This window comes from Pseudorasbora parva, chromosome 2 (genome assembly GCF_024679245.1).
Source record: "Pseudorasbora parva isolate DD20220531a chromosome 2, ASM2467924v1, whole genome shotgun sequence".
Classification (NCBI taxonomy): domain Eukaryota; kingdom Metazoa; phylum Chordata; class Actinopteri; order Cypriniformes; family Gobionidae; genus Pseudorasbora; species Pseudorasbora parva.
In genome coordinates, this window is record NC_090173.1 from 47,574,376 (window position 1) to 47,598,397 (window position 24,022).

The following is a 24,022-nucleotide window of genomic DNA, read 5'->3' on the forward strand; positions in this document are numbered from 1 at the left end:
GGCATGTGCAGAAGAGGTTACAATTTGCCAAAGAACACATCAACTGGCCTAAAGAGAAATGGAGGAACATTTTGTGGACTGATGAGAGTAAAATTGTCCTTTTTGGGTCCAAGGGCCACAGGCAGTTTGTGAGACGACCCCCAAACTCTGAATTCAAGCCACAGTACACAGTGAAGACAGTGAAGCATGGAGGTGCAAGCATCATGATATGGGCATGTTTCTCCTACTATGGTGTTGGGTCTATTTATCGCATACCAGGGATCATGGATCAGTTTGTATATGTTAAAATACTTGAAGAGGTCATGTTGCCCTATGCTGAAGAGGACATGCCCTTGAAACGGTTGTTTCAACAAGACAATGACCCAAAACACACTAGTAAACGGGCAAAGTCTTGGTTCCAAACCAACAAAATTAATGTTATGGAGTGGCCAGCCCAATCTCCAGACCTTAATCCAATTGAGAACTTGTGGGGTGATATCAAAAATGCTGTTTCTGAAGCAAAACCAAGAAATGTGAATGAATTGTGGAATGTTGTTAAAGAATCATGGAGTGGAATAACAGCTGAGAGGTGCCACAAGTTGGTTGACTCCATGCCACACAGATGTCAAGCAGTTTTAAAAAACTGTGGTCATACAACTAAATATTAGTTTAGTGATTCACAGGATTGCTAAATCCCAGAAAAAAAAATGTTTGTACAAAATAGTTTTGAGTTTGTACAGTCAAAGGTAGACACTGCTATTTTTTTGAACACACCCCTTTCAACTAATTGCCCAATTGCACAGCCTTAAGAGCGTGCATATCATGAATGCTGGGTCTTGTTTGTTTTCTGAGAATCTACTGAACCTACTGGTAACTTGTTTGCCACGTAGCAATAAAAAATATACTAAAAACCTTGATTATTCTGGTTAGTCACATTGTACTGCTATTATTTTGAACAATACTGTATATATATATATATATATATATATATATATATATATATATATATATATATATATATATATATATATATATATATATATATATATATATATATATATATATATATGTATATATACACACTACTGTTCAAGTTTGGAGAGAAAGTTTAAAAGATAGGAATACTTGTTTTTCAGCAGAGATGAATTAAATTGTTCAAAAGTGACAGTAATGTTACAAAGAAATTCTAGCTCATAAACATGCTAATCATCATATTATGATTTCTGAAGGATCATGTGACACTGAAGACTGGAGTAATGATGCTGAAAATACAGCTTTGATCACAGCAATAAATTACATTTTAAAATACATTCAAACAGAAAACACTTATTTAAATTATAATAATATTTCCACAATATTACCATTTTTACTGTATTTTGATCAAATAAATGCAGCCTTAGTGAGCAGACTTACAAAAACATCTTACCGACCAAAAATGTTGAAGTGTTAGTGTATATCATTAATGTATTTGCTCTGAAATGGCTAAAAGGGTCATTTTTTTCAGTCCAAGGAACCATAATCATAATATAGACAGGCCATCATTGCTGACATGATTAATGTTTAACTCTACCGGCATTTGTGTTACTGAGGTTTAAATCAGACATGCTAATAAAAAATCTTAAAAATGTGTCTGTAAATACGCATAAACAGGGCTTGACATTAACTTTTTTGCTCACCAGCACTGTGGCTAGTGGTTTTCCAAAGTTACTAGCCATTCGGCATTTTCACTGGCCACCATTTTGACATTGATGCCATGGGGTGAAACTGCCATAGAGATATTTTTAATATGTCATAATTTGGCAGCAGGTATAATAGGCGTCTGTCACTTTAAGACCTGACGCATGGTTCCATTATACTGTTACACACGTTTTCTTTATCTACTGTTTATGCTCACTTAAAACAGAACTGACCGCGTTTAGGTGAATACTCGCTAAGCATTGCCATTATTTTGTGTGCATTTGACTGATTAAGTGCAATAAGCAGCAAAAAAGAAATCAGTTTAGTGCTATGTATCTGAATATGTATCTGAAACGATATGTATCGAATTATATTATATTAAAAAAATCATCCAGGCTAGAAGGAGTGGCTGCATTACACACCACTGCTGAAATACACCTGCATTTGGCGGAGTATAAAGTGATGGAGCAGGTCCAGGACTGACCAAGCATGTTCTGGATGGCACGGGAGCTCTGACTGGGGCTCGGGCTCGGCAGGAAGCCAGACGACAGGCCGCTAGTGGAGGACGGGGAGCGGGACGGGGCGGCACTGCTGCTGGGGGTGCTAAGGGGACTGCTGGAGGTTGAGGCCTCCTGAGAAATAGAGAAAACAGAACCATTATATACAAGTCCGCATGTAAAGATCACGTAAAGTCAGCCTTTTTCCTGATGTTCCTCCCACTAACCTCTTTGCTCTTGTCACGGGTCAGATCCTTTGCTGACGTCTTCTGAGCTAAAGAAGCGCTGGGCTTCGGCCTCTTGCTCGGGTGAAGACTGACTCGCTCCACCTGTCACAGAGCAGCATTAATAGAGTTACATCTTAAAAAAGTGAATATAGCAACTTTCTCTGCATCTGAAATTACTTTTTTCCTGAGCATACTGAGCAATTTTCAGTAAAAAAGCCATTGCTCACCAATTAGTTGTCCATGAATAAAACAGAAGTTAAATGAGTTGCTTTCAACAGACCTGTTTGTTCTCTCCTTTCCACCAATCCTCTGCCGTCATGGCCGCGGTGTGACCCACAGTGTCCGGATACAAGTCCGCATGGAAGTCCTGTCCTGCCTGATACGCACAAAACATCAGATGTGTTAAGACGGGATGATTTTGTACATTTGTACAATTCCGTTTCAGTGAAGACATAACATGTTCAAGACATGATCTTACACCAGATATGTGATCAGGTAAAGACAAGAAAGAAGGAATATCTGTTTTGACTATCAATAATAATTATAATAATTTATTTTATAAATAATAGTTTATTTTATAATTTAAATTGAATGATTAATTATTAAACTATAAAAAATAAACAAATTTAAAAACAATATATTACTTTGAAATATTACTATTGTACTGTAAAATAAAAACAAGTATTTAATAATTGTATTATAATTTATTATATATTACATAATATTTAATTAATAAAATGTTTATACTACAGAAATAATGCTATTGTCCTAAAAACAAAGTATATTAAAATGTAAAAAAAAAAAAAAAGTTTTACTAATATTCAGTATTAATATTTAAAACGAATAATTTCTTTGCATTTAAACTTTAAACTTTTACTTTGGCAAATACCCCCCCCAAAAAACAAACAAACAAACAAACAAACAAACAAACAAACAAACAAACAAACAAACAAAAAATAAAACAACAACAACTAGGACACCTTAAAGCTTATATTTTGCTGATACATTTATAAATGATTCTCATTACAAATTGCAGACAACATGAGTGCTCTCCATTTGTTGAGGAGACTGAGGTCTTATGGGGTGTGTTTTTATGATACGATAGTTGCATCAGTCATTTTTATACTGTGGTCTGCTGGAGTGGTGAAATCATAGAAAAGGATAAGATAAGGCTCTACAAAATAATTAAAAGTGCCAGTTCTATTATGGACGGGTGGAGTCGGTGGGAGAGAGGAGGATGTTGTCTTAGCTATCAAACATCCTGAACAACCCCTCACACCCCCTGCACGAGACAGCTGGGACCTTAGACAGCTCCTTTAGTCAGAGACACTACCATTTTGAATATTTTTTTCAGGAGAGTATGTTTACCCATGTCATTATATTTACAATATTTATTTAAATAATTTTCATTTATATTTAATAGTTTATCTGTTATAATGCTGTTTTGGTCTTCCTACACAATCTATTGTTGGAATATATAATTGTAATATGTTTTTTTGGTGTCTTTTTAAGTGTTATATTTGTGCTTGTCCTGTTTTATGCTGCTGTAACGCCTACATTTCCCCTTGGAGATAAAATAAGTTTATTTTTATTAAGTCAAATATGGTTGGAAAATATGGAAATCACTTTCCTGTAACATCCCTGTTGTCAGTGTACACATCATACTTGGCATAGGGCATACCGAGTGCGTTAGGAGCGGTTCAGCGGCCCTGGATGTGTTTATTTAGGGTCAGTTAGTCCTCACCTTGCGAGGCACCTGGTAGCTGATGGGCACTATGAAGCTGTCGGTGAGCTGCATCAGCCGTAAAACCTCACAGCAGCCCACGTCCAGAGCCAGCTTCGGCACAAGAGCCACGCCACGGGTCGACGCGTCCGTCAAACAGTGGCTCACTGAGACCAAGAGAGCAACACAGAGAGATACGCTTCAGGAAACATGAAAAAAGAAAAGCAGCAAGAAAAAAACAAAACATGCGTTACCTTGAGACAGGAAGGGCTCGCTGGAGTTCACCTCAAAACAGTCGATCACACTCTCACCCTGAGAAAACATAACAATATTAATATTGAAAATAAAGAATTGCAGTGATTATAAATATCTTAAAATATGTTATAACTCGTTACATACATTTCCAGACACGACAAGAAGTCCAGAGTCTGGATCAAACAGTGGCATCAGAGTCCTGCGGATAAAATCAGACAGAGAAAAAGATATTCAATGACATATTTTTCTCACAGCTGGTCAAAAAGATATTTTAAAATTAAATTAATTCCATTTATTGGGCAAGGACGGATTAAATTGATCGCAAGTGACGGTAAAGACATTTATAATGTGAAAAACATTTATAATATGAAGCAGCACAACTGTTTTCAACATTGATAATAATCATAAATGTTTCTTGATCATCATATTAGGATGATTTCTGAAGGATCATGTGACACCGAAGTCCCAACAGATCTGCAGTTATGATGTGTTTAGGTTATTCTTGTGTGCTTTGACCACTTGGTGGCAGGACAGACAGCAAAATAAAGTCACATCCGTACAGGAACCCACATCAGCTCTTCAACAATCTACTACATTGATCGGAGACAAACGTTTAAAAACAGCAGAACGGTGTCGTTTTAGTCTGGCCGCTTGACCTCGGACTGGAATCCGAGAATCCGAATGTATTTCTCAAATACAAAGCCACATTTATCTCTGCTCCCTGACGCCCTGGGCATGGATGGGTGCCGGGGTCACAACAGGAACATGAGCATCTATTTTGAGTCACATGCTGCTGGGAGCGGGGCGTGTTTACCGCCTCGGAGCGCGCGTGGGAGAAACCAGGATCAAACCTTTCAGCCACATCAAACACCTCACAGCGTGGGACACGGTGGATCACTTCAAGCTCCTGCGAAACTACAAAATACATTGGGCAGCCGCGATTGTGCCCTTGAGCCGAGCTCTGAAGTGGGGTGAAGTCACCTCTGCAAGCCAAAAACATGGGAGTACTGCAGGGGTAAACTGTTTCTATGTGCTTTTCTATATGAAACGACCTGCAAGGGATGTGTGAGAGGTGCGGATCAAGAATGAAGTAATTGAAACAGTGAAGGAAGTCAAGTGCCGTTTCATCATTCTGGACAAGGATTTAAAATTTGATAGTCAGGTTAAGCACAGCCGCAAGAAGGCTAAACCAAACCTAAATTGTTTTTGTGTTATTATAAGTGATGTCATATCAAACTGCAAAACTATACATGCATATTTCACATCTATCATATTGTAATACATCATGGTCACAAGCCTCTTAAACTAAATTAAAGAATATTATTTCAATATACAAACAGGCAATAGCAATAAAAATATATGGGCATCACTGTGATGTCTTAACAAAGCATAACCTTCTCAACTCTTACAGATTTTATATATATATACTATTTCATAATATTTATTGCTTAATTTATATTTAATAAAATATTTTTTTTGAAACTTTAAGAAATGAATAGATTACTGTTCAAAAGAGCGGGATATTTTTTAGTTTTTTTAAACAGACAATGTATCTTGATTTCCCAAAAATATTAGGCAGCACAACTGTTTTCAGCATTAATAAATAATAATAATAAATGTTTCTTTAGCATCAAATCAAATCTCTGAAGGATCATGTGACACTGAAGACTGCAGTAATGATGCTGAAAATTCAGATTTGATCACAGAAATAAATAAAAAATGTCAGTATATTCACAATATTATTGTTTTTACTGTACTTTTGATCAAATAAATGCAGCCTCGTTGAGCATAAGAGACCAAAAAATTCCCCCAATTTTTTATTCTTTATATATATATATATATATATATATATATATATATATATATATATATATATATATATATATATATATATATATATATATATGAAAGTACAGTATATATCTTCACTTTTCACACAAAAAACACACTGATTCCTGGATGACCAATAAGAAGACTACAAATAAACAAAGGCAAGCCTGACATTATTGCTAATAATTGCTTACATATTGGTCTGTTCCTCACACAAAGCTATGGCTTAAAGCCCGGGAAAACCTAATTTCACGTGTTCCTCTCCGTGGAAAGACGACTTCTAGTGGATTTTGTTTTCATGCGCTCAAGTCACTCGCACATGCACAAAAAATGAGCTGCATGCAAGTGGAATGGACGCGGACTTGATGATGAAAATTATGTGGACGGTTCATGGTCAAAGAACTGGAATTTATATACCTCACTAATAACTTTTAGATACGATATTAATAACTTTTATGATGCTTTTGTCTTCATTTTTGGAGTCTGGGAGCCCTAGTGCTCAGTATGAAAGCACTCAAAATCTTCACCAAAGTCATGCGAGTTTGGAACGACATGGCAGATGAAAAATTGTACTTTATGAGCCAACACAAATGCGGCTCTGAGCACAATCCCCTCAGGTTGCTCCAGAGAGACTGAGCCTTCAGTAAACATAGTGAAGTCACTCTGGATTAGGAAAAACCTGCAGGACAAAGATGAGAGTATTATACCTTGTGTTTACACACTAATAAACTGCTAATTACTCAACTCTCCCACAGAGTGTCATGCAGAAGTGAGCTAGCAGCAAAAAAACTCGACATGTCGGGCCACGTCCAACTCTTTCTGCTGAATGGCATGCTTGGATTCGAGCCTTCCAGTTGATCGGCAAGCTTTGCTTCCTGCGGTTCTGCACTGCAGTGATTGGTGGGATTGCATGTTTGACGGTTGATTTCTCCCCTCCCCCGTCTTCGCCCCAGGCCTCTGAAGTCAGTAAAAGGTTGCCACGCTTTGTTAGCGCAACTTTGCGTTCCCATGTCGGAGTTTCTGCAGGAAATACACAAACACCTCCAGTGTTCCCACAGCGTTCCCTCCCACAATGCACCACTATACGCAATCACACTTCAACAATGTCTGTTCCTCTGCATCTGCAGATTTGTGATGCAAGAAACACCAAAGGAAAGGGAAAACACTAATGGGATCTCTTTAGCTAAATCGTTTCTTATTAGCAGCAACTAGGAGAGCAAATGGAGATTTCTCAGGACTTGCTCCTCAGAAAAACACCTCAAAACAACTGTCTTGGTGAATCTGATCACAATCTGCACACAAAACATGTCAGCCGGTTCCAACATTGAGAGTCTCCGAAATGCAAAATCAACAGATTTAAAAATTACCTTACAAAATCATTATATTGCTGAATTGTTTCTCCAAGACAGCATTAAGACAATATTAAAGGGTAAGTTCACCCAAAAATGAAATTGATGTCATTAACTCCTCCCCCTAATGTCGTTCCACACCTATAAGACTTCCGTTCATCTTCAGAACACAGTTTTACTCCGAGAGCGTATCCAAGTGTAGGCACACTATACTGTCCATGTCCAGAAAGGGAATAAAAACATCATCAGAGTAGTTCATATGAGACATCAGTGGGTTAATTAGAATCTCTTGAAGTCAGTGAATCGATCAATGATTCGGATCGCCAATGTCACGTGATTTCAGCAGTTTGGCATGCGATCCGAATCATTGATCGATTCACTGATTCACAACAGTTTGAACACAAATGCGGAAGAGAAGACAATGCTGAATAAAGTCGTAGTTTTTGTTATTTTTGGACCAAAATGTATTTTCAATGCTTCAAGAGATTCTAATGAACCAGCTTATGTCACATATGGACTACTCTGATGATGTTTTTATTAGCTTTCTGGACATGGACAGCATTGTGCGCATACACTTAGATACGCTCTTGTTCTGAAGATGAAAGGAGGTCTTACGGGTGTGGAATAACATTAGGGTGAGTCATTAATGACATACATTTCATTTTTGGGTGAACTAACCCTTTAAATAGGCTATAGACAAAACGAAGACCTTTGAAGTCTCCTGTTTTTAAATGTTTCTCCTGGAAATAACACAATAGAGTTTCAGAAACGATCTCAACACCGTCTCAAACTGTGCTCAGATTTGACAAGAGTCCAAAGGTTTCAATCAAAAGTCTATATGAACTCAAACTTTTCTCATCAAATTCTTAAATCTTCTCTAATTCCATCATTTCTCAACTGTTTCTCTCGACAGCGATCAAAAAGAGAGCAAACAGAGAACTCTCCTAAGTCTGCAAACAAAAGTCAGAGGTTTCAATATGAACATATCAATATTTGTATCATTTTTTCAGTTGTTTTTCCTAGACAGCATTACGATTAAATGTTTAAAAGTTTCTTCTCAGATGTTACTCCTGAAATACGACCCCATTTCAGAAAAGATCTCAACAACATCTTTAACTGTTTTGAGTGTCCAGTCAAAAGTTAAACATCTCAATTTGAGCTCAAAGTTCTCATCAAATTATCCCAAGACAAGGTGATCTGAGCTGCTATGAGCTGCACACTGGGAAAAAATAAATGATCAATAAGTTATGACAACAATTTATACAACTCATTTTGTACAGTCAGTTGAATGTATTTTAGGTTGAAATTACTTAAACATCCAAGTTGATTGTACTTATTAAAGGCAGCAACCTTTTCTGTGTATCTTATTGAATGTCCACTATCCACTTAGTCATGTCTCTATTTTTATTTCTCCAAAGGAATTTAAGGTGAAACATCAAAGACAAAAAGAGGCCCAAACAAAACACACATGAGAACTGTTATGAAGTCTGCTATACTATGAAAGAGGAAACTCGACTGTCCTGTGGGAGGAATAACTCCACACATAAAGACAGATATGCCTCACTTCACTGCTTAACTCAAGTGCAACTAAACCAGGAAAGAGTTTCCCACACCATGTGACCCCCTGAGGACACTGTTTTGAGCTCCAGTAGTCAGTTTCGCATGGCAGGCCATCATGAATGAACACTGAAACACTCAGGGACGTCATTCTTAAGTGTCTGTAAGCACTCACACACAACGACACGCGTGTGCTGCTGCATTGTGGGGTGGAGAGATGTTGTGCATGAGAAAGCCACTAATCCAGATGTAATCCGTCTTTGGACACAGAAGACACACACACACACACACACACACACACACACACACACACACACACACACACACACACACACACACACACACACACACACACACACACACACACACACACACACACACACACACACACACACACACACACACACACACACACACACACACACACGTCTGGTTCACTATCTTTGTGGGGACTCTCCATATACGCAATGGTTTTTATACTGTACAAACCGTATTTTCTATCCCCCTACACTGCACCTGCCACTAAATCTACCCATCACCGGAAACATTCTGCATTTTTACTTTCTCAAAAAAACTCATCCTGTTTGATTTATAAGCGTTTTGAAAAGTGGGGAGCGCTGGCTGGCTGGTTCCCACAATGTAGGTGATCTCAGGTTTTACTCTCCTTATGGGGACATTTGGTCCTCACAATGTAATATAAACAAGGGCACACACACACACACACACACACACACACACACACACACACACACACACACACACACACACACACACACACACACACACACACACACACACACACACACACACACACACACACACACACACACACACAGTATTTAATAAGCACAGGCTGTCAGGACACTGCATACATGTGCTGAACAACTGACTGTACTCAAGTTACAAATGAAAAATGTTGCGTACCGCATATAAGATCACATATATGGAATGCTGATTGGTCGATGAAGTATTCAAAATAATTAAAAATGAACAATGAAAAAACTGAAAATTATTACTATTGATAAAATTATTATTTATAAATTAGTAACATTATTAATAATTGCATTAATGGCAACCAGCAATGGCAAAATAAAAAGTCAAATTTAGATCATATTAATAATTAATATTATCATGAACAATATATTTATTATTTAAATAATAATACAATTAATATAATATAATAATATAAACTATTCATTATCATGTAAATTATTATTTAAATTATTAAGTAAATTAAAATAAAATAATTGTTGTCACATTATGTTGCATATATAATTCAGTGTGTGGCATCCAAAGCGAAATGAAAAGTAATATTTGAATAAAGAAAATTATAATAATAATTTGTATTAATTACATGACAGAATAAATTATAAAGAAAAATATTATAAGATGGTAAAGATGCCACACACTGAAACATTAATTCATCATGCATGGAAGTCAATTAATATAATAATATAACTGAAGGAGATGTTAATCATCAGTGCTGATATTACTTCTGGTTCGATAATAACAGCTGGATATGGAAGGTCAGTGGATTATGGGATGCAGTGCTGGTAAAGTGTGTGTACTGCAAAATCTGTACACTGCACATTTTGACAAAATGCTATCCGGGTATTTTTTTAGTGCATATAAAAAAATAAAAAATAAACTGCACACAATAAGCTTAAACAATAAACACATTAATGCAGAAACTGTATGAAAGTATGCTTTTCTGAACATGTATATTTTAAAAAAGCCCTTCTTTAGCTTCACAGGGTGAAATTTGTTTTGCACTTTGAAGCACAACGTATGTTCCTATCAGAAATGCAACAGGAATTTGGCAACAGGAACATCCCAGCAGTGGCCTCAGGAGCGTCATAGCTGTCAGTAAACTCTAATTCAGCCATGAAATAACCTCCAGGTGCGTTGAAGATCCGCAGATAAACCTACGTTATTACTCTCATTATGACGATGGAGGCTGGGATCGCTTTATTAGACTAAAGGCCCTGAGGTCTGAATCCAGGCAGTCGTGTGTTTGTGTGTAAGAAGTCACAGCGCTGTAGATATGCAGGTGGAATAGAAAGGCGGAGACAGATGGACAGACAGCTGTGTGATAGATGAGGGTGGGAGGGGCTTCATCTGTGATAAAGCGGACTGGGTTAATGTAGTCGGCGTGGTCAAACAATATTACCTTTGTAATCTGTAATGAAATCCCACAATGTAATGCCTTTAATTTTCATTAAGATGAATGAGACACACACACTCATACATACATCAGATTGAAATAATTGAATTCAGGTGTTTTAATCACTTCCATGGCTGCAGGTGTATAAAAGGAAGCACCGGCATGCAGGCACTTCTACAAACATTTGTGAAAGAATGGGTTGCTCTCAGGAGCACAGTGAATTCAAGCGTGGTACGGTGATATGTGGCCACATGTGCAATGAGTCCATTCATGAAATTTTCTCACGACTAAATATTCCATGGCAAACTGTTGGAAGCAAATAGGAAGAACAGCAACTCAATCACAAAGTGGTAGGGCACATAAAATCACATAAAGCACGCCACCACTAGACTTTAGAGCAGTGGAGATGTGTTCTCTGGAGTGACCAATCACTCTACTCTGTCTGGCAATCTAAAGGATGAGCCAGGATAAACGGCCCTTACTGATTGCATTGTGCCAAGTGTAAAGTGTGTTGGCGGGGGGATTACACCACATTCCAAATTATTATGCAAATTGGATGTCCTAAACATTACTTTTTTTCAATTAAACTCATGGATAAAATTGTGTCTGGGGGTTCTTTGGATCACTGAAATGAATTTCAGACAGCTGTGATAATTAGTTTGCCAGATGAGCCCAATTAAAGGAAAAGTACTTAGGAAGGAAGTTCCACGTTATTAAGCAGGCCACAGGTTTCAAGCAATATGGAAAAGAAAAAGGATCTCTATGCTGAGTCAAATAGTGCAATGCCTTGGACAAAGAATGAAAACAGATATTTAACGAATTAAGCGTGATAATCGTACTGTGCAAAGATTTGTGGCTGATTCAGAGTGCAGACGCATTTGTGCAGATAAAGGCAGAATGAGGAAGGTTTCTGCCAGACAAATTCATCGGATTAAGAGAGCAGCTGCAAAAATGCCATTTACAAAGCAGCAAACAGATATTTGAACCTGCTGGTGCCTCTGAAATCATGCAAAACTCATGGTGTAGGATCCTCCAGAGGCTTGGAGTTGTGCATAAACCTATTATTCGGCCACCCCTAACCAATGCTCACAAGCAGAAACAGTTGCAGGGGGCCCAGACACACAGGAAGACTCAATTTAAAACAGTCTTGTTTACTGAGTGTCATGCAACCCTGGATGGTCCAGATGCATTGAGTAATGGATGGTTGGTGGATGGCCACCATATCCCAACAAGGCTGCGACGTCAACAAGGCGGTAGCAGAGTCAAGTTTTGGGAATTGTGACGGTGATATCAAAGAAGGGGTCCTATGTTAAGATGTAACTTACCCTGTTAGTATATTTTTGATTTAAATAGCTTTTAATTTCAGTACATATAACCACCTAACGCTGTAAATTCAGCAAATTCACGTTTTCAGTTATTAACAACCTATAAAATGTTTTAACTCCGTCGTGCATAATAATTTGGAACAGTGTATTTTCACATTTTTATATTTTTGAAATAAATACTGTTATCATTAGGAGGTTTGTTTAGTTAATTTTATGGTTGATGACATGAAAATGATATTGACTGTCATTTGCATTGGTTAATTATGAAAATCAGAGAAAGATATAATTTGCATAATAATTTGGAACGCTGTGTATGGTATGGGGTTGTTTTCCAGCGTTGGGCTTGACCCCATAGTTCCAGTTAAAAGGAACTCTTAATGCTTCACCATACCAAGACATTTTGAAGGATTTCATGCTCCTAAATTTGTGGGAACATTTTGGGGATGGTCCCTTCCTGTCCCAACATGACTGCGCACAAAGCAAGGTTCATAAAGACGGATGAGCGAGTTTGGTGTCGAAGGAACTTGACTGTCCTGCACAGAGTCCTGACCTCAACCTGACAGTCAGAACACCTTAGGGATGAATTAGAGCGGAGACTGCGAGCCAACATCAGTGCCTGACCTCACGCATGCGATTCTAGAAGAACGGGAAAAAATTCACATAAACACACTCCTGAACCTCGTGGAAAGCCTTCCCAGAAGAGTTGAAGCTGTTAAAGCTGCAAAAGGTGTATATTTTCCATATGCTTCCATTTCATTTTGACAAAAAGGTGCCATGCAAAAAACCTGACCTCAACAAAATGATTTTATGTGACAGTAACAGTTTGATTATTACTTTCCTGTTTATCACTGTAAAGCTGCTTTGAAACGATCTGTATTATATAAAGCACAATATAAAGGTGACTTGACTTGAAACATTTGTTCTTACATTATGAGCACAGTTTCATCTACAATTTAAAAAAACGGAGCGCAGGCAATATACAGTACATGGGGAACCCTTAGCAGTGTGTAGCGAGCCAGCATTCAATTTCAAACACAGCCTGTGTGTGTTTAAAGTGGTGTAGTATGCATGACTATGCACAGTAATGGGGAAGTTAATAAGGAAGGTCTGTAGGCAGAAAGTCACTGCTACAGTACACTGAACTCAATCACTAGATCTCAGCCTGTCCTGATCACTCTCTTTCTCTTTCACACACACAGACACACACACACGAGTGCGTGCACTAATACATACAGAACAAACACACTGCACATTTCTTCTGTTTTTCACACTTTTGTTTTTAGCAGTGTTTGGAATTAAAAAGTGTTGGCATGATTTAAGAGTTACAGCCCCAGGGTTCGTGTACGCGTCTGGGAAGGACGTGGGCTGTTGAGTCCGTGTGTATGTCTTGTTGAACCGCATCAGTCACTATCAGCAGTAAAATCCCCACGTTTTGCTTATTCTCCCACAAACAATGTGTGGGAAACAACCATGCCGGCTTTAGGAGCTTCTACATGAGAGAAAACGACAACTTCCTCTTCCCAGAGTGGTAGATATAGCCTGAGACCTGGACTATATCGACTACAATTTGCATGAGAAACTGATTATTCATTAGGAATTATAATTATAAATAAAGCTGCAAGCAGCATTTAGCGGTGTTCAAGCATTTAAGGCCTTTAAATAGATAAGATATTTTGTATTTAAGGCATTTAAGCATTCAATTAATTAAAACTGAGAGCTCAGATGAAATGAATATCTGAGCATTCATTGAGGAGTTAAAGGCTTTCGGGGACACTTGGTCAAGGCCACATATTGAAATGAGTCCATTACAGCCATCCAAATGCAAAAGCAAGTCATTTTGGATAATTATTGACCTGTCAGAATTAGCAGATCTAACAAATCATTTGAACATTATATGATAATAGTTACAAAAGACCATTTACAACCAATACAGGAAAACTACCACATGATTTTCAAAGCTTTTATAGTTATAGTGCCACATAGACCTATCTCCATAATAGTTTAAATGCTTGTTTAGAGTCATATGTGACATGTACTTACCTATTTCTGAGAAGATCTAAACATTCATTGAGGAGTTAAAGGCTTTAGGTACACTTGTTCAAAGTCACATATTGATATGACCCTATTATAGCCATCCAAATGCAAAAGTAATTTTTTTGGGATAATCATTGACCTAGAGAGCTAGAATCAGGAGATCTCGCAAATTATTTGAACATTATATGATAACAGATGGAAAAGACCATTTACAGCCAATACAAGCAATTTACCATAGGAAATACATAGTTTTAAAACTTTTTCACAGTTATAGCGCCACCTATAGTCTTCATATACATACATGGGGCCTTGGACCAAGACACTGCATACCAATTTTTAAGTCAATCGGACTAACGGCCAAGTGATTATGTTTTTTTTTTTAACATTATAGCGCCACCTAGAGCCCAATCGCATTTTTTTATAGTTACCAAAGATTGAGCCTATATATATGTGTATGTACCAAGTTTTGTGACGATATCTCATTTCTTTCTTGAGTTATAGCCTTATTAATAAAATAGGCTCCGCCTTGAACGTCTATTGTGACGGCTCCTTAGCAAAATTGAATTGAAATTGAAATTTTTTTTCAATGATTATTGATAATCTGACTCCAGATAACATCTCTGCACTGGTTTGGTTCCGATCAGTCAAAAAAACAGGGACTAGTTTGCAATTTTTTCAAAACTGGCACCTGAAGAGCGAGCCAATCCGATGCTGCATGCGTCTTGTCTGTCTTGAGGCAAGGATTCCAACGATATAAGACACTTGAGGCTACGGCCAATGGTCTAGGAGTTATGAGCAGTTTTGCGCAATTGATTGCTATAGCGCCACCTATAGGCCAATCTGGCTCATAATTTGATAACCTCTCCTCGATTTTTGTACTACCTATTGGCCAAGTTTCAAGCCCTTATGGTTTGGTCTGCACGATGCGTTTTACGGCAGAATAAAAACCGGCACAAATACAATAGTGTCCAGTGTCCAGTGTCCATTCACACAAGGGCCTCTAAACATTGTTACTCCATCACTGACCGTAAACACACACACGCACACACACACGCACACACACACGCGCACGCACACACAGACACAACATAAGTCCTACCAAACAGGTGTGTGTGGGCTGTGATAACATGACAGGACTTCAGGAAACAAATCCAGATCTGATTAGTGGTCAATGAGAACAAACAGCCCACCTGCAGCCAGGAACACCCATCCCAACCAGGCAAAAAACACAATGTTGCAGGAGCTGTTAATTCACTGTCTCTTTAGAAACGCATTCATGTGCTAGTGCTTAAAAGAACCTCTCTAAAACATCCCCTATAGCATCAGGGACAAGATATAGAATATCAAGTTAACAAGATGTTCAAGTGTTGGGCTGGAATCATGTGCCTATTAAAGTTAAACTATAAAACTGTATAATTCAGGCGTCACATGTGGACAGCAGAAGATGTTTTTGGCTTCCTGCCTGTATCACAGAGACTCCAGCCTGTGAAGTTACACTCTCTGATGGAACTATGAAGTTGGAATGCAGTTGCTAGAAGGAGTGAAAGAAAATATACACATAGCACCATAACATTTACTTTGATCATGAACTAGAAAGATCCTTCTGTGGGGTTTTGGCAGCACTCATCATCAAGTAGGCCCACCATACCTGTTTAGGGTGTATAGAGTTGGTTCTATGGTTCTTCTTAGATTAAAACTTCCGCGATGTAACATTACAAGCACTGGTTTTAGGGTTCATCTGATCTGAAGCATTCCTGGGTTATTTCAATTATTATATAATTTAAATGTTTGGGGTCCGTAAGAATTTTTATACGTTTTTGAAAGAAGTTTCTTCTGCTCAACAAGGCTGCATATATTTGATAACAAATACAATAAATCAGTAATAAATAACAGTTTTTTTGTATTTTAATTTATTCCTGTGATTGAAGCTGAATTTTCAGCATCATTACTCCAGTCTTCAGTGTCACATGATCCTTCAGAAATCATTCTAACATGCTGATTTGATGCTCAAGACATATTTCTGATTATTATCAATGTTGAAAACAGTTGTGCTGCTTATTTTTTGTGGAAACTGATATATTTTTTCTTTGTTGAAAAAAGTAAAAAACAAACAGCCTCTTAAAGCAGCACTAGGTAACTTTTCAACCTTCATAATATATTTTTTAAGACTCTTGTGATGATAAATCGACTTACAATAGGTTGAATGACACGTCTGCCATAGCCTGATGGGGTCTGTATCGTTTTTAATCTTACTCTTAAACTTTGGGTTTCGGGTAGTAACCCGAGAACAAATAGAACTACAAAATTCGGGTCACAGACAAATAAGAAAGAAAAGGTTTGGTTGGAGGAAAGCAATAAGAGGAAACGAAAAAGCGATTTGATTAAAGGCAGGACGAGGATCAACATGTGACCAGCGTTTGCTCGCCGGCGTGAGCTGAAGGAGGCGTGCCCGACCGATGTTGTCCTGCTTGTTATGGTGATTACCTACCACTCAAACATTGAACTGAAGTATCATATAGATTCTGTAAAACGGTAACCAATAGACTACTATAATGACGCTGGCTTGTAAACGTGAGCATCGTGATTATTTGGCGTTTGAAAAAAATAAAACCCATGAAATTATATTCATATGACATGCTGAAACATATGCCACTGACTGTACCTGGGATGAAGACATTTCACACACGCGACGCCAGATGAACACCTGCATGTGAACTCCTCCTGCAGTGTTCAGGGGAACTGTTAGTGCTGCACCGACCCGCGGGGCCGCTTTTATGAAGTTATTTGTACCGCCCCCCACCACTGTATATATTTTTACAACCCGCCGCGCACCCGCGACCATTAAATAGACATACGGGGTCCGCGGGTTATGAGACGACCCGCGCATCACTAGTTCAGGGCTATCAGGGTTGTCATGTCAATAAATGCACGCGCGATGGCATCCCCTGTTGTAGGATGACAGATCTTACGGCAGTAGTAGAGGACATTATTTTTTCCCAACTGTAGGGGGACCCCGAGAGCAAAAGTTGCCAAGTGCTGCTTTAAAAAAAGTATATATATATATATATATATATATATATATATATATATATATATATATGGATTCAGTGTAAAGGATTCAGACAGAGTATATATATGCTTTACATTGGGGTCATTGAAGACTGCTGGTTTGGAGCGAACACACAGTGCAGACCAGGAAATGTAGCAGACTTATTTGAATTCAGCACAGAACGCTGTATTTTAAAACCATATGTAGTATAGGAGGAGAAACGGTAAGAGATTAGGAGACAACTGTTGCTTTATGAAGCTCAGCTGCTCTGGCCGAGCTGTGATATAATCAAAACAGTATTGGTTGGTTTCAAAAAGGGGAGGAGCTGTTCAATCCATCCCGTCCTGTCTTCCTCTATCAGTGGAAATACGTCAACGCATTGAATAATGTTACGTGTTTCAAGGCACTTCAGTGGGCCTTTAATCGTGTAAGAGAATCCTTTGTTATTATTTTATTATAATATTTCTGTGTGCACGACAAAAACTTAATTCTAGTCCCCCTCTCTGATACACACACGCAGCTTTACTGCACACGTTCATGTACACTCAAGTCAAGAGCGCGATTAGCAGAATATCAGTTTTCCAGTGAGTCGTTTCACTGGGACACACTCAGAAATTCATTATGGGTTTGCTGGGCTGTTCAGTAGTTCTGTTAATCCTCAGATATCTGCGGCCAGCTACAATCCGTGAGGCAGTTCATTTAAAAGGGCTTAGAGAGGCAGCGAGGCGGCGTGAGGGAAGAATGCGGCCAGCTGCGGCGGGGCAGAGCCGAGGTGACGGCTGCGTCAGATGAGGTGCCGAGCGCAGCCACTGATCTCCAAGATACACATGTGCCTCACTTTTTAATTAAACTGGCTGCCGGACTTGCCAGCACACCTGACCACACACAACAAGGATCTGAAGAGATGTCTCAGTCTTCATGTTCACAATGCATCTTTATGCTTGACATGAAACACAAGAATTTGTCCAATAAAGTCCCTGAAACTTCAGCACAACTATAAAATGCACAAAAAAGGCCACAAACAAAATGGGCCTTATTAGTCCGACACAATTCAATACACTTCAGCTTTCAGCTCGACCGCATCAGAAAACTAAATCTGTTTCAAATAATGTTGACAGCAAAATTAAATACCAAACTCTTATTTACACAAGAGGGCAAGAACAACCCTAAAAAGGAGAACTCGTCCAGTTTGAGTGTCCCTCATGTTACACAACAGCTCGGAACGTTTACCCGAAACAAATGCAAAATGGCACATCATTGCACTCAAACAGATACAAACATAAATAAAATAAAAAACAACTGACATTTAGACTTTTTATTTATGGATAGTTTTGGCTCTGGAGGCTGTTTTTTATTTGAAAACGCACAACAGTGTCTATCACTGCATAGCACAAACAAGAGAAAAACTATTACCTTGTCACGTTCATAATTTTTTCCATATTGCTTGTTGTTAGTGCAGTTAAACGTAATATTAATGTTTTCATAGTTTTTTTTAAACTTTTGTACAACAAATACTTTTGGGACTGTGCTGGGACGCCACTTGCACCAACATAAAATATGATTCATTAAGCAAAATCATTGGAAAACCACTGCAAGAAACATCGTAAACATCAGTTTACATGAACTAACGGACCATGACAGACCTCATAAACACAAGCCGATAGAGCACAAACCATCTCAATACAGATTTCAACAAAAGATAACAAATCCAGAGCAGTCAATACTAATGGCAGCAAAATATAACAATGCTTGACACATTTATTAAGTGCACTTAAGTGGCCCTGGTTCTAAAAGTATTTTTCCATTCATTTTTCACTTTTTTTTTTAAAGTCCTGAACCAAACCAACCAGCTACAAATCACAACATTACAAACTTGGATTTGAAGCATTGCAAATTACATGAAAGAAAAAATATAGATTAATACACATCAATTGACTTTAAGATGGTGATTATGTATGGAAACACATTGTAGGTTTAGTGCAAAATATGCATACAAATATTTAAGCAATTAGATATGGGTATGCCTCTGTTTGCTTTTAATGGTGGAATTTTTCCTTATATAATAATTTACAAAATAAATTGAAAATGCGGACTGATGGCTTGAATGATTAACAACCTTGGAGATTACAGCAGGTCTCATACAGGTTTAGAAGTTATCATTAAAAATCAATTCCTCTATAGAGAAAATGAATGGGACTTCTGGAACCTGACAAGGGTGTGAATGATAGAACACAGTGCATTCAGTGGATTGTACTGCTTGTTTAACAACTTACTGATTGTCCAAATGAGAAAAAAAACAAGTAGTTTTAAAAGTAGTGAGTTGTGGAAATTACACGATCTAGGACCTTTACACTCTAAAAAAATGGTTGTTTTAACCCAATGTTGGGACAAATATGGACTAACCCAGCAATTGGGTTGTTTTAACCCTGCAGTTGGGTTAAATATTTGCTTAAGACAACCCAGTCGCTGGGTTAAAACAACCCAACTGCTGGGTTAGTCCATATTTGACCCAACATTGGGTTGTTTTTTACTCAGAATTTTTTAGAGTGTATACAGTGCATGCCATTGTAAAGACTATAAGTATATCTCTCACAGCCTCATCATTTCTGTTTAATTCAATGAGACATCTAACCTTAATTAGGCTTATTACAGCAAAAACTAATATTCAGTGGTTCTCCCCCTTAATTTAATAGGACATTTAAATATTAAAATAACATTATAATATAATATAATAAATGAATATTATACAAATACTATTTAAAAAAATAAAATAAGATAAGAAAAATTTAAATGGCTTCAATTATTTAAATAACATAAACAACATTAGGTTTTTAGTGTAAATTATATATTCTTATGATTATTAAAAAAATATTACAGTGAATAACACTGATTATCTCTTCATCACGGCACCTGTTAGTAGGTGGGATATATTAGGAGGAAGTGAACATTTTGTCCTCAAAGTTGATGTGTTTGAAGCAGGACAAATGGGCAAGCTTAAGGATTTGACAAGTGCCAAATTGTGATGGCTAGATGACTGAGTCAGATCTCCAAAACTGCAGCTCTTGTGGGGTGTTCCCAGTCTGCAGTGGTCAGTATCTATCAAAAGTGGTCCGAGGAAGAAACAGTGGTGACAGGGTCATGGGCGGCTAAGGCTTATTGATGCACATGCGGAGTGAAGGCTGGCCCGTGTTGTCCGATCAAACAGACGAGCTACTGTAGCTCAAATTGATCAAAAATGCTGGTTCTGATAGAAAGGTGTCAGAATACACAGTGCGTCACAGTTTGTTGCGTATGGGGCTGCATAACCGCAGACAAGTCAGGATGCCCATGCTGACCCCTGTCCACCGCCGAAAGCACCAACAGTGGGCACATAGCATCTTAGGAAGGTCACACCTGATCGGTGTACATATATATTAAATATTTAATGGAAAAATATAATAATATAATATAATAAAATTCCTAAGATATATAACAAACTAAACAGAAAATAAATAAGGTGACTGGTCCGTTATATCTGAGTTTGTCTGTGTGTGTGGTATCGTTCAGAGTTTAAGACCTGACCCCAGAAAGTCCCGGAAACAAGGAGTTAAGCGTTAAAAATCCAGATGCAACTGACTTCAAGGGTTTAGGATTTAAGCGTAAAACTACCTGTCAGCGGAGCTTGAGAACCAGACGATTGGGTTAGAAGAGAGCAGGGGAGAAGAACCAGAGGAAGTAGACAGGGGGGTCACGAGCAGAACGACCCCCGATGCTGAGGGTCACAGGAAGAGATTCGTCTACTTGCTGTGAACTTGTTAGTCACGCATACACAACCATAATTCACATTCACATAAACAGCTATTTTCTGAGATTTCCATGATGTGTGTACACGTCTAACTGCAGTTCGTTGCATTACTTTATCTTTAATGTCATTGTGCCGCGGCATGCCTAAAAACAGAGCATTCAGGCCTGGTTAAAACCAGTCAGGCTTCTATTACAGACGAGCGACCACAATCCCATAAATCTTCCCTCCAAAGCAACCCTGAAAATCACACCGATGATGGAGTAACAAGCGAAGGGAGTCTTTTCCACGAGCTCCGTCCTGTAAATAACTTCATTGCAGTCAAGCGTTTAGACCAACACTTTAAAGAGGTCCTATTGTGCTTTTTTACATGTTCAGCTTTCTTTAGTGTGTAATGTTGCTGTTTGAGTATGAAAAATGTCTGAAAAGTTACAAAGCACAAAGTCATTCCTGAGGGTGTTATTCTCTGTATCAGTGCACACTGTTTCTGAACTCCCTGAAGTGCCTCCATTGTAGTCTTGAGTTTTCTTCAGGGTAAGAATACATCACAAAACTCGTCATTTAAATAATTTCCGCACAAGGCATGTGCAGATAAAGGTGTGAGGCTTGGTTGAGTTAGTTAGTAAGGGGGCGTGATATTTCCAGAACACACTCAAAGCTATTGACCAATCACAGCACACTGGTCCAGCTGACCAATCAGAGAACACTGAGCTTTTCAGAAGGAGAGGCTTCTAGGAACTAAGCAGAACGTTACTGAAAGACTGAAAAAAAGGTGTTGCAAAAAAGCAAAAATGATGTGTTTTTGAGCATTCAAGCATGCAAACCTATTCTAGCAGAGCCCAAAAACTAAATCAAGACTTTGAAAAAGGGCATAGCAGATCTTCTTTAAATAAAGTGACATCACTACGTCCCTTTCCCAACTCTAAACGCTGTTCTCGCCAACAGGACAAAAGCCAGAACTCATCTCAGCGTGAAATTAAAAGAGATTAACATATAAGTGCGGGTCACATAGTAGGGAAAGCCGAGATCTGCAAATATTGGAGCGTGGCGTTTCTCCAGTAACCGTTTTCAAAGTAAGAAAAGCTCAGAAATGAAAACAGCGCTTCTCAGATGTGCCAAGAACATCATAAACTCATATTGTTACAAGCCCAGGAAGAGGGTGACTTAGGGGACACGTCATCGGTACGTACACCAGCACTGACCTGCAGACTGTGCTTTGGCACACTGTCGCTCAGAGCGTAATGGAGAAAGTCTGCAGTCATTTAGCCTTGAGTTTTGAAATAAAGACAAAGTGAAATCATAATTGGCTCTATGAACTTTCTTAGAACACCTATATGCTAATATTGTGCATGATAAATCAGTGCATGTTATTCCATTATTCATTTGTTTTAACAACCATTATTACAAGTGCATGTTATTCTAAAGATTTTTTTAAAATCTTGTAGTAAAATGTAACAACTTTGTCGACCAATGGTTCCTCAACCACTTGACAGTTTAAAAATTAAAGTATTTTATAGACCATAATAATATTATTTATTGATATTTTGAATTCACTTTTAATTTTTTTTATTTTCAGTTTTCAGTTTGCTTTAGAAATGATGCTGCCTTTTTTACATTTCTGTTTAGATTTCATTGATTTTTATTTGCATTTTAGTCATTTTAGTACGTCGATTTAAATCTTTTTATTTCAGTTAGTTGCCCAGTTTTTAATGTTTACTTTTCCTTATATATACTATAAAACTATAAACTATAAAAACACAGAACAGATTAGCGGTATTAGTGGATTTTTAACGGAACAGAAATGCTTTTATGGGAATCCTCTGGGGGTGAGGAAGGGAAGGGGGCAATAGGGGCACCTTAGCCAATGAAGGCAGAGGGGCAGTGGCTAGCCACCGGGCCCTGCACTACATGAAAGGTCATATAAAAAAACATAATAATTTAAAGGAGTCATGAACTGTTTTTTTTGTATTTTTTTATACTGTTGTCGGAAGTCAACTAATGATGTTCATGTGTTTTTTTACATTAAAAAACATCACAACCAATAAGTAATAGGCTATTTTCTACACTGCTTCTGAGGCTGTCTTCTAAACGCACGCACGCACGCAAACACACACACACGCTCTCTCAAGGCAAGAGAGAGATAATAGCAGAACAAGAAATTCATATTATGAAATTCATCTGCCTGTCGGCGGGCTTCTGTTTTGGTAGCCTGTCTGGAAAACAAACAGCACCGGGACCGCGGGACGTTGGGCTTTGCGAGCCCTGGCCCATACATGTCTGAGTCCAGCGTGCTAAAGGTATGTTCTGTTAGACACGTACACATAAGCAAAACAATCTATTACAATGTAATACTATTACATATAAAAAACACGTTTTATTCACATAAGTTTGTTGCACCATTCCTGTCGGATCCAATACAGAAGGCACAGCATTGTGTTTTATGTCAGCAAATCCAGCTCGACCTGAGACTTGTTTACAAACGATTCCGCAGTGAAATGAAGCGAACACACGTATACGGTCTTCTCCATGTGAGCTGGAACTTCATTAAAAATAAATGAAATATCACACATTCCTA

At 38.1% G+C, this 24,022-nt stretch overlaps 1 protein-coding gene across 2 annotated transcripts in view; it reads right to left on the reverse strand.

The window, feature by feature from the left end:
• coro7 (coronin 7) overlaps positions 1-24,022 on the reverse strand; it is a 173,048-nt gene that overhangs the window by 13,986 nt on the left and 135,040 nt on the right. For both annotated transcript variants that reach the window (XM_067422754.1, XM_067422737.1), the window contains exons 10-15: positions 4,503-4,557; positions 4,358-4,415; positions 4,125-4,270; positions 2,661-2,756; positions 2,381-2,482; positions 2,141-2,288 (exon numbers count right to left, since the gene is read on the reverse strand). In XM_067422754.1, the coding sequence (XP_067278855.1) occupies positions 2,141-2,288; positions 2,381-2,482; positions 2,661-2,756; positions 4,125-4,270; positions 4,358-4,415; positions 4,503-4,557 (605 nt within the window). The remainder of the gene's footprint in view (positions 1-2,140; positions 2,289-2,380; positions 2,483-2,660; positions 2,757-4,124; positions 4,271-4,357; positions 4,416-4,502; positions 4,558-24,022) is intronic.